Genomic DNA, 15,326 nt, shown 5'->3' with positions numbered 1-15,326 from the left:
ATCTTCTCACCACAATTGTTCAGAGTGGTTATCTCAGTTACATAGACATTGTCATTCGAACCAATCTGGCCATTCTCTGCTGACCTCTCTTATCAACAAGGTGTTTCCGTCACTGCCCCTCACTGGATTTTTTTTGTTTTTGGCACCATTCGGTATAAATTCTAGAGACTGTTGTGTGTGAAAACATCAGCAGAAACAGAAATACTCAAACCAACAATCACGCCATGCTCCAAATCATTGTGATAATATTTTTTTCCCCATTCTGATGGTTGATGTGAAAATTTACTGAAGCTCCTGACCCATATCTGCATGATTTTCTGACCTGCTGCCACATGATTGGTTGATAAGATAATCGCGTGGACCATGGTTGGTGCCAGATGGGCTGGTTTGAATATTTCTGATCTCCTGGGATTTTCACTCACAACAGTCTCTAGAGTTAACTCTGAATGGTGCCTAAAACAAAAAACATCCAGTGAGCGACAGTGCTGTGAACGGAAACGCCTCGTTGATGAGAGAGGTCAATAGAGAATGGCCAGACTGGTTCAACAAACAAAATCTACGGTAATTCAGATAACCGCTCTTGCAATTGTGGTGAGAAGAATAGCTGTTCTGGCGGCATGACTGGGAACTACACAATATTAGGCAGTTGGCTGATCGGTGTATAGAGTGTGCTTACATGCGTACTGAGATGAACTCCCTTGAACTCTGTTAATTCATTGTTAGCTTAAAATATGTTGGTGTTTAACCATCATCTGATTAATTTTCTGAGTGGTACATCTTTGCTTCTAACCTTCTAACACTTTCTTTGCTTTCTGCTCTGCGGACATGTCCTTTTCCTTCTCCTCCTTTCTTTTTCTCCTTCCCCCATTTTAATGCCGCAAAGGGCGAGATAAGAGCTCTGTTTGGGACCAACTGGAAGATGCTGCCATGGAAACCTTTTCTCTGAGTATGGTTGAACTCTGACCTTTGACCCTTGGGATGTGTGTTTGTGTGTGTGTGTGTGTTTTGGGGATGTGGAGTGTGTATTAGATACTACATGCCTTCTCACACATACATACTATGCTTCAAGTATTGTATGGGGTGTGTAGGTTGCCCCCCTTACCCAAACTGTCAGAAAAAGGAAACCGATATATTTGTATGTATTGGTATGTATTGGTATGTGCATGATACATTTGCATGAATGTATTGTCCAGTGCAACAACCTGAAGTTTGATTATAAAATTATACAAAATACATAAACAATATATACCAGATATTGTTAGCCAGTTTTTCTTTAGACATGTTTGTGTGAAATTTAGGGGTGATATAAAGCCTGCTTGAGGGAATGTGAATGGTAAATTAATAATCTGGAGTATGGAGGCGTGTGTTATCTCTGTGTAAAAATGCATTTCATAAGGTTCGGTAACAAGCTCTATTTTTTGCTGCATGCTGTGGAATAGGTGTGGGCGCTTGTGTTAGTTCATGTAGGGAGGTGTATTAGTAAAGAAATTTAGTGAGCCTTTAAGTAAAAAGTTTACCTTAAAAATACTGATGTTATGAATCAATCAAGTATTGAGTGGAAATGTGTGTGCCGTTAGGCAAGGAGCGCTCTACTCTGTGGGACCAGGTGCAGTTCTGGGAGGATGCCTTCCTGGATGCAGTAATGTTGGAAAGGGAAGGAATGGGGATGGATCAGGGACCACAAGAAATGATTGACAGGTAAGTGTGTTATTTATGCAAGTGGATGTGGCTGTGTGTGTGTGTGTGCGTGTGTGTGCGTGTGTGTGCGTGTGTGTGTGCGTGTGTGTGTGTGCTGTGTGTGTATGTGTGCTGTGTTCACACCGAATCCAATGCAAAAAAAAAAAGACGTGAAACGCAAACCTAGTTTTCTTACTAAAACTATTAACACCTACAGTAGTCCAATGTGAATCATGTGATAAAGTTTGCTGTGCTGTGGTGTCCCAGGTACCTGTCTTTGGGAGACCATGACCGCAAGAGACTAGAGGACGATGAAGACAGATTACTGGCCACTCTCCTGCACAACATGATTGCCTACATGCTTATGATGAAGGTATATGCTCACATATACACTCAATGAGCACTTTATATTAAACACTATGGTCCCAATAAAGTGGCCAATGTGGTCTACTGATGTTGTAGCCCATCTGCTTCAAAGTTGTGCATTCTGAGATGTTATTCTGCTCACTACAATTGTACAGAGTGATTATCTGAGTTACCGCAGACTTTCTGTCAGTTCGAACCAGTCTGGCCATTCTCCGTTGACCTCTCTTATCAACAAGGCGTTTCCGTCGGCAGTACTGCCACTCACTGGATGTTTTTTTTGTTTTTGGCACCATTAAACTGTAAACTCCCAGAGACTGTTTTATGTGAAAATCCCAGGAAATCAGCAGTCACAGAAATTCTCAAAACAGCCCATCTGGCACCAACAATCATGCCACGTCCCAAATCACTGAGATCCAATTTTTCCCCCTTTTTCTCCCAATTTGGAATGCCCAATTCACAATGCGCTTGTAAGACCTCGTGGTCGCATAGTGATTCGGCTGAATCCCAGTTGACTCCACGTCTGAGACCTTCAAGCTTCACGCCATTCACCGCAGCATCCACACTCAAGCCACCACGCGCCCCACAGAGAACGAACCACATTATAGTGAACACAAGGAGGTTACCCCATGTGACTCTACCCTTTTTATTTCAAATTTGGTTGCTTAGGAGACCTGGCTGGAGTCACTCAGCATGCCCTGGGATTTGAACTAGCATACCCCAGGGGTGGTAGCCAGTGTCTTTTACCACTGAGCTACCCAGGCCCCTCATTTTTCTTATCTGCATGGTTTTATGCATTGCACTGCTGCCACATGATTGGCTGATTAGATAATTACATGAATATGTAGGTGTGCAGCTGTTCCTTATAAAGTGCTCAGTGAGTGTATATTCTATATACAGTAAATGAAAAGGATGTGACAAATGTGATATATTCAGTCAGTTATTGCTGCTGAATGATTCAATTGTTATAACATAAGGAATTCTGCAAGTTACAAAATAAACATTTTGTTCTAACTTCCTTGCTGGTAATTATTTGTCTAGGTCAATAAGAATGACATCAGGAAGAAAGTCCGGCGTCTTATGGGGAAATCTCACATCGGCCTCACACACAGCCAGGAGGTCAATGAAGTCCTGGACCGCCTCACACATTTGGTAAGAACTTGTTAGGTTCCAATCGGCTCCTAGACAAATTGAACAGACAACAGTAGCAGGTTCAAGTAATGAGTGATTTAACAGATTCTGTGTTTTGGTGCAGAGTGGCCGGGAACTTCCCACCAGGCCAAGCGGCAGCCGGCACATTAAGAAGCAGACGTTTGTTGTGCATGCTGGGACTGATACCACTGGAGACATATTTTTTATGGAGGTACAGTTTTTGTTTGTGTGTTCTGTTGAACTAGTCTGCATGAAAATATTTTGTACATATTTTGTGTTCAATCCTATCTTTGTTTGTGTGTAGGTATGTGATGACTGCATCGTCTTGCGCAGTAACATTGGCACAGTATATGAGCGTTGGTGGTATGAGAAGCTCATAAATATGACCTACTGCCCCAAGACCAAAGTATTGTGTCTGTGGAGGAGGAACGGCCAGGAGACACAGCTTAACAAGTTCTACACCAAGAAGGTAAAAATAGCATACCAGCATCAAGACACTGTAACAAACAGAAACCATTTTAATTTGGTTTCGTTATGGTCAATGTTTACACGTTTCATTTTAAATTTTTCTGTGTGTTAGTGTCGGGAACTTTACTATTGTGTCAAAGACAGCATGGAGCGTGCTGCTGCACGACAACAAAGCATCAAACCAGGTACAGTGCATGTCCCAATTTTGGTAAAATGGCCCACTTTATGACAGTCATCGCCATTAAAAAAGAAAAGTGGCTCAATATACTTGAATTTGCCCTTTTAGTTTTCAAAATATCTAGTCTTTGAGTATTAAAATATATTCTTGTTTGGAGGAACAAAATGGTTTTTATGTCTCACGTGGGTTTGCTTTTTCCATATGTAGGTCCAGAGCTGGGAGGGGAGTTTCCAGTTCAGGATATGAAGACAGGAGAGGGTGGTCTCCTTCAGGTCACACTGGAAGGCATCAACCTCAAATTCATGCACAGCCAGGTAGGAGGTCTTGCCTTTAGCGTAACCATAACAACAAGCTTGCCAGAATTCAACACCACCCTTCCTCTCATTCTCAATCCATCCAATCCCCACATTTCTGCTTTCTTCTATTTCTCCTCTTTATTAATCTCATCATCTCTCTCCATGTCTCTTTTCCTTCCTCTACCTCATTCTTTCTATTTGTGCCTTTCTTCCTCTGAGAATTCTCTGGAACAACTGACAAATCAATAAGAACATCCTATATCAAACAAATGAAACTTCATATCTAATATCAACCATTTCTTTTGAATTTAAACTCTTAAATATAAGTGTTGTTCTTGAAGAAATTCTAAAAGGAAAAGCTGTTTTGTCTTTTTGTTGTCGTTGTTATTTGGCTTTATTTGCTGTATGTTTGTTTTTAGGTTGCATAATCACTTGCAGAGATTTATTTTGTCAAATGCCAGAACATTCCACCTGCTGTGTGTGTGTTAGTGCAAAGTGTTAATGGTCATGGCGCCAATCCCGGTCCTTTACGGTTTGTGAGTGTTGCTGTGATGATATCAGTTTGTTGTGGTTTGCCAGAGGTAAGATGTTAAACCTTGTGCAAACCATTTAAGCAGTAGGCTTAATATAAATATAATTGTTGGGTCTGAAGAAGAAATTTCTCATTTAATATTATCATATTGAGCTTAAACTTTATACTACACCAAGTATATATAAAATATGCATTTAATTGGTCCTTATGGGAGGTACTCCTGTAGTAGTTCTTAATAAGACTGTTTAGAAGATACTTTTAGTGTATGAAGACCATAAGGCAGCCTTCTGTGATCTAATTCCACTCTTTTGTTTTTTATAGTCCAGCAATTGGACTCCTTATACTTCACTGTAAATAAAACGCAAATGTAAAGGCCATTCACACAGAACGTGTTCAAGATGCAGCGGAATGAATGGAACAGAATGCAAATTTCTCTTGTGACAAGTTTTTTGACTCTGCATCTTAAAATGCTGGCACTAAATGCTGTAAAAGCAATGAGACGTGTTGTAATGGTTTACGTAGAAGAAGAAAAAAAGCCCTCTGTGAATGGCCTCCTGAAAAAAAGACAATTGTAAAGAGGAGGGAAACTCTGACTCCAAGTCTCGAAAAAAAGTAGCCTATTGATTGGAGCAAATAAAAATGCCAAAATGCATTAGTAAACTCTCTCAAGTAATATTACCTTAAAGGGATAGTTCACCCAAAAACAAAATTATCTCATTATTCACTCATCTTTATGTCATCCCAGATGTGTATGTCTTTCTTCTGCTGAACACAAAGATTTTTAGAAGAATATGTCAGCTCTCTAGGTCCTCCTGGTGGCCAGACCTTTGAAGCTCCAAAAATCACAAAGGCAGCATAAAAGTAATCCATAAGACTCCAGTGGTTAAATAAATATTTTCAGGAGTGATATAATAAGTGTGGGTGAGAAACAGATGAATATGTATGTCCTTTTTTACTATATATCTCCACATTCAAATTTTGAAAGTCTGAGTGAAAGTGGAGATTTATAAAAAAAAAAAAAGGATTTATATATTTATCTGTTTCTCACCCAAATTGACCCCGTTTCCTCCTGGTATTAAGATACACCTCAGGTGATTCAATCACATGTGGTAATGTAAGACACATCACTGTTTACACCTGTCTCCTGTGACCACTTGTGTTCGGATTTGGAGGGGAGGGTCTCTGTTCCATGATGACATCAATCACTATGTCAGTGTGTTACTGCATGATAATAAAGTGCAGCAAAGTCATTTAAGACATTTAATCTAAGCACAAATGCAACAGGTCAAGCAGAATTATCCATTATTTTAGGTGATTACCTGTATTAAAGGAGCTTCAGGTGTTCGTGCTTGTCATCTGTGTTGATATCAGAAACACTAAAGAAGAGCCGTGAAGCTCTCGTGATTATGTATGTATCCGCTTTTTACATTTTCTGATCGGCGTTTTAAAGCCAATCGTAAATGCCATGTTTTGTTTAAACTCTTGTTTTAGCGCAACAGTTGATTGACAGGTGAGGGGTGGCACTTCACTGCTGCCGGGACACATACAGGACAGATTAGCGTTTACACCTTAGATGCCATGTGATCACATGCGTTTTTGACCACATTCGTATGTGGTTTCTGTGATCAGATTACCAGAAACCCATCTTAATACCTGGCGAAATGGGGTCATGGATTGCATTGCTTCAGAAGACATATATTTAACCACAGAAGACATATAGATACATTTTATGCTGCCTTTATGTGATTTTTGGAGATTTTGGACCAAATTTCTGGTCACCATCCACTTCCATTGTATGGACCTACAGATCTGAAATATTCTTCTAATAATCTTTGTTTGTGTTCAGCAAAAAAATTCATACACATCTGAGATGGAATGAGGTGAGTTTATGATGAGAGAATTTTCATTTTTGGGTGAACTGTACCTTTAAGGAGGAATGTTGTCACAGAACACTGATGGGAAAGACTGTAATGACTAGGAAACTATGCTAATTGAATTCCTGAATTCAATCCTTAATGCCGCTCTAAATGACATACACATGTTTGGGACATCTTAGGGCATCAGCTGTTTTTAAAGCTTGAACCTAATCTTCTTGTTATTGTAACGACATCATACATCACTATCATAGGTTGGCTCTTGCCTCACTGTGATTACTAATCAATTACTTGAGCTTTAATAGGGCTAATAAGTAAAAGGTCACCGTTGCGCGTTGTTGTAAATTTTACAAACTCAGAGTGAGTGTACCTATCAGTGTTTGTGTTGGAAAATAGTTTTTTGATTGTCTACGTAGTGTAGTTGTAATGGTTTTGACACTGTTCTGTTTTGGCTGTAGGCATGTGTGAGGGAGCTGGTCTTCATTGCTGGTGGAGGAGGCATGGAGGGTAATGGGGTGGGATCACAACAGGGCTTTAAATATAACGTAATGAAAAAGTAATGGCAGATATTAACAGTTAATGTACTGTACAAAACATTTGTTCTTCCTGGATTTAATCAGTGGTGGTAGTATAAACCCAAAGGGGTGGGCTCGTAGCACCTCAGGGTGTTATATGCTCTTTTTTTTTTTTTTCCAATAATAATCCAAACCGTTTCTCTCCCATGCTCTCTCCCCCTGCAAGGAGCGGAAGGTACACACAACCTCTGCAGTCTTTGCTTTTATCATAACATTTTTATTTACTTTTCTTTCTTTTAATCTGTAGCTTTGTTGGCAGATGTGCTTATTCTTTTGATATCTTTTGTATTCTTTCTCTTTTTATTTTATTGTTTTATTTTTTTGTCATTGTGTCTGTCTTTTTTCCCTGATGATGGAATTTTCCATGGATGTCTTTGCATGGGCCCTTTCAGTGAATAGTGCAAATCAGTAGGGTGACTCATTCCCTTTCTAGGTGCCACAGGTCACAGCTCATGCTCATATTAGCTTTATTCAATATACCACTTGCTTTGCCACTGGTTCCAATGAGATTTCAAGTCATTATCTTCAAAAATACATCTTTTTATGCTTCCTCTTGCCTCTATACAGAATATTCTAGCATCAAATATAATTTCCTCTTAGCTTGATAACTATTGTAACATACAAGGATTTGAGTTTAAAGTGAGACTATTTAAGAAAAGATTTGTGATATGTTGACTGATTAGTACAAGTTCAGTAAGTGCAAACTGTCAAAGCTCAGTCTCTCCATTTGCATCACTTGCCCATGTAATCCTCTCAACATGGAAACTTCTCTCTCTGTGCAGTCATATTTGAGTTCTGATAGCTTTTCAACAGCTTGCTTATCATGTTCTTTCTTTGTTTCTCCCTAGTTTACAGTTACTGATTGTCATCTCTTCAGAAAAAAAATACTTTTTTTGTTTTCCCACAAGTGTGTGATTGTGTTGGTAACAGTGTGTCTTGTTGTTTTTTGTTTGTTTTTGTTTGTTTTTAGGTTTTCATAGAGCTGAGTCACATTAAAAAGTGCAATACAGTGAAAGGAGTCTTTGTCCTGGAGGAGTTTGGTAATTACCCCCGTTTTGATTCTAGGCCTGTACGCAACACAGCAGTAACTTAGTCATAGAAACATGTTAGATTTGGTTGTTGGATGGACTGTAAGAGCTATATCAAGAGCAGCGGTTATAAGATGGGAATATGACCATGGTTTTAGCTGTCACTGGGATGATGCACAGCCTGGGGGTGGGATTTATGGAGATGCGAGTGAACGTGAAGTTAACATGAAATCAAAATTGACCCTATTTACTTTCTTAATTTTTTATTTTGATCTTTTAATCAAAATTGAAGTAACTTGCTGCCTCTGAATCACCTTTTTGGTTGACGTCCCTATAGACCATTTCAAGAATGTAAACAAAAACAAAGGGATTAGAATGGTCCAGACGTATTTCCGGGTCCTTTCAACAAAGTCTCTTTTTCAAGGTATGTCCACTCGGCGGCCATTTTTGAAACGTTCTTGGGCAGTTTTGGCAGCTATTTTTCTATGCAAACAAGTGGCATGAAAGTGCAGCTCTTATTTACTTGAATGGGGCAAGACAAAATCTCCAAAACAGTTAAAGAACAGATAAAAGAAAATATTTCAAATAAACAGTAAAATCTGACAACACTTTGCGGCTTCACTTGAGCGGTCCAGCTTCCCTGGGCGTCGGCACTTGAGGGGAATAGTGGCCCGGCATCCTGGCCTGTCGGCCCAACACGTGCTCCAACTTGCGCTGGGGTCCGGATCTGGTCACGCATCAAACTCACACCAGACCCTCCCCGCTCCATTCCTGGATAGACACCAGCAAGTAAAGACCGGTCTCCCAAGGAGAGGCGCGCTTGGTGTTTTTAGGCAGCGATGATGAGTAATGATGGACAGGTAGATCCTAAAGTATGTATACTTCCGATACTGATGTTGTATCAAAAATATTGATCCTCACACAAAAATATTGATCCTCACACAAAAATATTGATTAAAAAAAATAAAAATAAGTAGGGATGTTATTATTTGGTTATCATGAACAATAATCATAAGCTTCAAAGTGAAATAAAGATTGGGTTGTATTAGCAAATACTTGGTGCAGGATGGGAACTATTTTTTCTTCCACTCATCTTAACATGCATTAATGCTGAAATACAAACAGACAAGCGCTTGCACCGTCACAAGGCTCATACAATCAACAGGGATCAGTGCCTTCAAGAGGTAATGTTAGAAAATCGGAGAAACGGCTTCTGGGGTAAATTCACACTAAATTAACAACATATCTAAAGGTGATATTTCTTATAATGAGTTTCTGGGTGATTGTTGTTAATAAATAATTAAATAAAATAGTTAACCATGGTTTTAGTGGTTTTACTACATAGTAGTAACCATGTTTGTTTGTTTGTTTGTTTTGGGGGCTGAAACCGTGGTTTTACTGCAGTAATATTGTAGTAGTAAATGGTTAATTGTGTGGTAACTATGGTTTAACTATATACCATGGTTAAACTATAGTTACTGTAGTGAATCCTTGGTTCATTTTTGTAAGGGTAAACAAAATAGAAGTCTAATAATTTTCTGTTTAGGCTCACAAATGTAAAAAAAAACAAAATAACTTGAATTATGACTAAAATAAATATTTAAAATTACCCATTTTATCCCAAAACATCGCAAAAAAATCAATTTAATAGAAGTATCGTTAGTATTAGATAGATAGTATTGATATCGGTATCAACGATATTGGACTTGAAATTATTTGTATTAGATTGAAAGGAAAATTAGTGGTATCGCCCATCCCTAGTGATGAGGCTTTTCATTGGGATTACACGAGCTGACGATGATCCACGAAGAGGACGTGTAGTTCCGTCACAACTGGTTTAATAAATTGTGTTTCTTTACCTCAGATTATGCTATAAACGCAATTATACCATCTTGTATAGCTAATGCACATCCTTGTTCTCAAGTTAATTGACAGGCAAATTCTGTATCTAAAAGATGATTGGCTGTTTTACCTGTAAGGCGGGTTGACCATTGGCTGCCATTGGGCATTCCATTTTCTCCCATTTATTTTAATAGAATTGGCCCATTTCTGCTATAAATACTATAAACTATAAATAGTCTATTTTTTGACAAGCAGGAAATGTTCATGGAACAATGTCCCTTGACATCACTGACAAACAGTCCTTGAAATGGTCTATATTGTCCCTCCCCTCCAAGCACCTGCCATGTTGAGACCCCTTTTCCCAATCCATTTTAATTCCCAGTGAATTAAATTAAGTCCCTCCTACATCTCTTTTTCATTGAATCGGTAAATTGTCATATTATGAAAGTAAAACCGGTTGTGAGTTTTAAAATAAATAAAAATCTGTGTTATGGTGAGATGGGGAAAAAGACGTACTGAAAGTCACACTTTTCGTTTGCGAAGGAATTACAAGTTTTGCTTTGATGGAATTGTTTCCTTGTTGGTATCTTTTAGTCACTTTCATTTATCAAGACAAGTGCTCTAAGTGATAGTTCAACATACACCTTTGAATTCTTCAGAATAGAGCGTGCATAATAGCTAAACTCTACAGACATTATTTTACCTCCTCTTTGGGGAAGAAAGATGCTGTAAAGGAAGTTCTATTCTAATATACTCCTAGAGTCAGCTCTAGACTGAGTTACTGCTGTGTCTAAGTGCTTCCTTTTTGTAATCCGCCCCCTCATCTTTGCTGCTATGAAAACCTTCATTCTCCAGCAGGTAAAGTGTTGCCACCTTTATCTTTCCTTCTTCTACTACCTGACCTGTCCTCCTCATCTGTCATCATCTTTCATACACCCTCTTTCACCACTGATGGCCGTCTACACCTCATCTGCACACTGCACTGCCTTGATGTCAGATGTTGCTTCTCCTAATATACTCATGCCTGTTATAAAAGTCATTCCATAAGTGATGGAAAAACCCCGGATTGCTACTTGCAATGATTCTCTCTCTCTCTCTCTCTCTCTCTCTCTCTCTCTCTCTCTCTCTATCTCTCATGTTCTTGTTCTCTCTTAATTTCTATTTCTTGAGCCTCCTTTTATTCTGTAACCCACTACATAAGAGTTTTTCAGCCTTGTGGGAAATGTATACTGATGATGAATCTTGTTGACTGCTCATTATCTGTTGAAGCCTTGTTTTACTGGTCAGTGGTTTGAAATCAGACCACTGAACTGTAGCTCTCTGTTTGAAATGCTGTGCGTATATAATGAATGACAGGGGGCCAGACAGAGAATATTAAAACTCCTTACTTCATTTGCCATGGGCTTTATGTCTCTCCCTCTCTCTTTCTCTTTCTCTCTTGCGCTCTCTCTCTCTCTCTCTCTCTCAGTTTAAGTTTTAAGGTGCTTTATTGGCATGACAAACATTTTTACATTCGTATTGCCAAAGGGTTTACAGCTGAGCTGCATACAAATAAAGCAGTGCAAAAAAAGACTGTGCATAACATTGTACATATTATAAGAAAATTTAAAAATAAACTGAATATACAATGTATTCTTGACAAATAAGGTAACTAAAGGTAATTAAAGTAGCACATAAAGGAAAAATAAAATATTGCAAAAAATCTAGAATGAGACAAAGTATGATGGAGATGCAGACTCCGTTCAGACAGACATATTTTGTGCTGCTATCACACAGCACTCATTGTGTTCTCCTAATAATAAGGGTCGTTTTTTATTGTTTGTTAAATGGTCAGATGTGCTGTGAAAATGTTTAATGTCTTCATTGCTGGTGGAAGAGGCATCGAGGGTAATGGGGTGGGATCACATCAGGGCTGTGTAAAAATTTTCCCGGATGGCGCTCGCTCTCTCTCTCTTTCTTTCTCTCTCTCGCTCTCTCTCTCTCTCTCTCTCTCTCTTTGTTTAAGCCCCCCCTGCCCTTACATTTTTTTTAATTTTATTTGTTATTCCACTGCTGTTTAACTTTTTATTTTTTGTCTTGCACTGGGGTTTGCAGTTCCTGAAACTAAAGAAGTGGTGATCCATAAGTACAAGACTCCTATGGTAAGAGTTCAGTATTTATACAAACAAAATACTACAGAAAACGATAATCGGTTTGGCTAATATTTGTATCAGTTCTATAATATCGGCTTTAATGATAAAGTTACACAAAAAAGGACAAAAATACTTTAAATCTTAAATATATATAACTATATTAACTATCTTAAATGGATAGTTCACCCAAAACTGAAAATGTTCTCATCATTTACTCTCATACCATCCCAGAATGGTGACAAGAAATCTAAAGGTCCAAAAACAATCCATATGACTCCAATGGTTAAATCTATGTTTTGAGAAGTGGTATGATAGGTGTGGGTGAGAAACAGATCAATATTTAAGTAATGTTTTACTATAAACCTCCGCATTCTTTCACACTCTGAAAGTGAAAGTTAAAGTGGAGATTACTAGTAAAAAGGGTTTAAATATTGATCTGTTTCATAATTTCAGAAGACATACATATTAAACCACTGGAGTTAAATGAATTACGTTTAAGGTTTCTTTATGTGATTTTTGGACCTTCCGATATTTGGCATCCACTTGCATTGTGAGGACCTACAGAGCTGAAATATTATGTGATAAATATATGAAATATATCTAAAAATCGTCATTCGTGTTCTGCCGAAGAAAGAATGTCATAAACATCTGGGATGGTGTGAAAGTGAGTAAATGATGAGAGAATTTAAATTTTTGTGTGAATTATCCCTTTAATATTAAATATTAACAAGTGCATACTGCAACTAAAACTAGTTCAATGAATTCTTTGTAGAAACAACATTATCATCGTTGGTTTTTGCAGAAAACTACGGTAATAGTTTCAAAGCAACTGTCTGCAATGAAAAACAACATATCGGTCTAATTTTACCAAATGCTTTACAATACAGTTTTATTGCATATTTGTTTGCTTGAAATTACATGTTGTTTACTGTTCTCTTTCTGTCAGGCACATCAGATCTGTTACTCGGTGCTCTGTCTCTTCTCCTACATGGCGGCAGTCAAAGGGAAAGAGGCAGACGGCAAGCCCAAGATGCTGTCCCCTCGACCACTACCAAGCTAGTAGAGCACACTTCTCTCCTACAAATACTACAGCCTGCTCCTGAAATCTCTGCAATACACCTGTTCTGTGCAACCCGAACCTCCGGCCAAGCTGCTTTTTGAAGACCTCTGCTTCTGTATTGATTCTCAAATGTAGATGTATTTGCGTATTCTAAACATTTGTCCTTAAAGAATCGCCTTGCCGTATAAATATCTGATCCACATACCTGATATAATGCTCCATCTCAGTCTGTGGACCTTGACCCCAAAATGGTGGTGTCCTCATAATATGGACACCAACCAGGACAAGAACACTATTGGTTGATGTCCCCACATTTACACACTTTTCTTTTTTTTCACCTTATTTTGATCAGAGGCATTTGGCTGCATGCAGGTCACAGGCACAGCTCTTGTGAGTTGGCAATCTCACTCACCTCTATCTCCCTCTACATCATCTCGGATATCAGTCCACAGACTGTGTAATTTAATATTTATGTGCTTAGTTGTACTGTAAATTGCAGTCTGTTCTGTCTGTGGTTGCTGAAATGTTACAAAGTCTTGGCGATCTAGCGCTGCCACGTATGAGGGGTTTGCCTTAACCGTCCGCGACGGAGAAGCTGTCCCATTCGTAAATGTTCCATTGGCCCTTCACCTGCTGTAAGTGGTGTATGTATCTCTTTAGCTCTGCCACGTGAGGCTCAAACTACTGTAATACTTCTGCTGTAAAGTTCCCTGTCTGTGAACTGCTGTTAAATTGCATGTCACTATAAGAAACAAAAAAAATATATAATATTAAAAATAAATACTGTACATCTCTAAAGCAATGTTGAAAATTTACAAAAATGTTAAAAACTGTAGTTTGTTTTCTAGATGTGCAATATTTTCTCTGGTGGGTCCTAAGAACAAGTCCAGTAGTCATTTCCATAGTGTTCATCCACTGTTCTCCAGTGTTCATAATGAGGAGACCAGAGTAAGGCAATGGATCAGGCATCAATACCATTATTTCAGTTTGTTTGTTATTGTTTTTGATTTTTTTTTTTTTTTACACTATCAAAAAATGGATCTAGAAAACGGCTGCATTTGGAGATTGTTCATTTATGATGGAAAAGTATACTGAACACTTGATCATGTTGTCTGTTCCAAAATGTCCTATTCCTGCTTGTGTATGTGTTAGAAACAGAAAGATGGCAAAAATGTGTCTGTTTATTGAGGTGCATATTGTCTCAGATCATCTTTCTTAATGACTACTAGATGGGAAATACAGCTGTCATTTACATATTTTAACATCCTTTTATGTTTAGCTCACATTTTTAATAGATTTACTTGTATGAATGTGCACACAACAACAGAGCGGGATGTTTTGCATCTCAATTCAATTCAGTTGTTGTATGCAGACTTTAAATGAACTTTAAAAGCCTACTCTGTTGGTTTAGAGATGTAAATAGCAAAAAACTGATTTCCCATGGTCCAAGTCACCAAGTGCAGATTATTTGTGTCTGACAGCAGATCAGGTCTATAGTTTGAAAGTGTGAGTTGCACACAGTTGCACATGTTTATCTAGGCTTTCCTTTTTGTCTGCGTGTTGTTAAGAACAATAGGAAAAGGACAAATAAAGACAGTGGATGTAAATATTTCAGCATTAAAGAAAATATTTATAGAACCTGTACAGCTTTGGCAATATGAAAATAAAATATGTCCAACCCAAATGTGTGACTCTAGGTCATCTTGGATCAGTTAAACGTGGCACAGTCCATTTATGTTAAATAATTTAATTGAATCACTTAATAGAACTACATTTTCTGTCTAAACAATTATGGCTGTTACCTAAAAATCAAAGCAACATCAAATACAAAAGGAGCTTTAGATACTGCATAATGATATTGATATTGTATAATAAATGCTTTGCTACAATAATAGCCTACCAATGCTATATTATTCCACCTGCTACTTTGTTCGCACAGTATAGATTTTGATTTGATTGTGGTTTCAAGTTTTGAAATTGTGTTTTATTCAGTTTTGTTCAGAGTAAAAGTTCATATTAGCTACACATTCAAGAACACTTGCCTGTAAAATAGAATGCGCTATAATAGCTGTAGAGGTATGCTACTAAACCCAAAACTAGATTGGTTTCAAATAGAATGTAATGTAAGATATCAAATAGACCTTATTCA

General features: G+C 38.1%; 1 protein-coding gene across 34 annotated transcripts in view; it reads left to right on the top strand.

Moving 5' to 3' along the window:
- The window catches only part of LOC127654089 (MAP kinase-activating death domain protein-like), a 94,557-nt gene extending 80,357 nt beyond the window's left edge, over nucleotides 1-14,200 (top strand). For 13 of the 34 annotated variants that reach the window (XM_052141346.1, XM_052141322.1, XM_052141309.1 and 10 more), the window contains 10 exons: nucleotides 884-946; nucleotides 1,578-1,698; nucleotides 1,945-2,050; nucleotides 3,082-3,192; nucleotides 3,296-3,403; nucleotides 3,497-3,661; nucleotides 3,773-3,845; nucleotides 4,046-4,152; nucleotides 12,080-12,126; nucleotides 13,064-14,200. In XM_052141346.1, the coding sequence (XP_051997306.1) occupies nucleotides 884-946; nucleotides 1,578-1,698; nucleotides 1,945-2,050; nucleotides 3,082-3,192; nucleotides 3,296-3,403; nucleotides 3,497-3,661; nucleotides 3,773-3,845; nucleotides 4,046-4,152; nucleotides 12,080-12,103 (878 nt within the window). In that variant the 3' untranslated portion in view covers nucleotides 12,104-12,126; nucleotides 13,064-14,200. Of the gene's footprint in view, nucleotides 1-883; nucleotides 947-1,577; nucleotides 1,699-1,944; nucleotides 2,051-3,081; nucleotides 3,193-3,295; nucleotides 3,404-3,496; nucleotides 3,662-3,772; nucleotides 3,846-4,045; nucleotides 4,153-8,085; nucleotides 8,156-12,079; nucleotides 12,127-13,063 lie in introns of all 34 variants that reach the window. The other 21 variants (XM_052141257.1, XM_052141338.1, XM_052141247.1 and 18 more) reach the window with 3 other exon arrangements.
- Nucleotides 14,201-15,326: the final 1,126 nt, after the last annotated feature.

This window comes from Xyrauchen texanus, chromosome 2 (assembly GCF_025860055.1).
Source record: "Xyrauchen texanus isolate HMW12.3.18 chromosome 2, RBS_HiC_50CHRs, whole genome shotgun sequence".
Taxonomy (NCBI): domain Eukaryota; kingdom Metazoa; phylum Chordata; class Actinopteri; order Cypriniformes; family Catostomidae; genus Xyrauchen; species Xyrauchen texanus.
Note: the sequence above shows the minus strand (reverse complement) of the source record. Positions and strands in the feature narration are given on the sequence as shown.